The sequence below is a fragment of the Loa loa genome (genome assembly GCF_000183805.2).
Source record: "Loa loa unplaced genomic scaffold supercont3.4748, whole genome shotgun sequence".
In the NCBI taxonomy this organism is placed as follows: domain Eukaryota; kingdom Metazoa; phylum Nematoda; class Chromadorea; order Rhabditida; family Onchocercidae; genus Loa; species Loa loa.
The window spans coordinates 1-695 of record NW_018112924.1 but is presented as its reverse complement, the minus strand read 5'-3'; the positions used below and the strand labels follow the sequence as shown (position 1 = coordinate 695).

The following is a 695-nucleotide window of genomic DNA, read 5'->3' as shown; positions in this document are numbered from 1 at the left end:
TGAAAAGGAATGGGTAAAAATGGTCGAACACATCGAGAAGGTGATACGCCAATTAGAAGCACTAGGAGAGAACATGGAACATTCAAGTATTGAACACTGGATAGAAGACAAGCTGCCAGAGTGGATCTTGGATAAGGTGTTTGAACAAAAGGAATTGGATGTAACATGGTCAGTCTCTAAACTAAGAAATTTCCTGTTAAAGAGGGTTAATCGGAGTGAAAAGGTGAAAAATTGCCAAAAGCCAAACACCCAAGCTGACAGCAAACTCACAACTACCAAGTTTGTGCAGAAACAACGGTACAGTCCTGTTGGAACTTCAGCATTATCAACGATACAAAGTCTTCAAAAGGTATCACAACCTACAATTAAGAGAAGGAGACCGTGTGTATTTTGCACTCGAGACCATTGGGATAGCGAATGTGATGTCTATTCTACAGTATAAAGGTGTCGGAAAACCCGTGAGAATTTATCATACATTAAATGCTTGGAACATTTCTAATGATTCATCACTGCATTATTCACCAAATCACATTCTTCAAAATTATCTCCCATACGTTTCTTTGTTATCTTTGTCTAACGGAAATACACATTTTTACCGTTTCCTTTGTATCTCAAGCAATACCCTCTAACGTTTTATGTAAACCACTCCTACTTCTTTATATATATATCCTTTTTTGTATTAAAGGTTTGTCTGG

At 37.3% G+C, this 695-nt stretch overlaps 1 protein-coding gene across 1 annotated transcript; it reads left to right on the top strand.

Annotated features, from left to right (window-relative positions):
* Positions 1–19: 19 nt before the first annotated feature.
* LOAG_19291 (hypothetical protein) lies at positions 20–442 on the top strand (the record flags this gene model as incomplete). The annotated part of the gene is made up of 1 exon (XM_020451941.1): positions 20–442. The coding sequence occupies one exon, from the start codon at positions 20–22 to the stop codon at positions 440–442; it is 423 nt and encodes a 140-aa protein (XP_020304251.1).
* Positions 443–695: the final 253 nt, after the last annotated feature.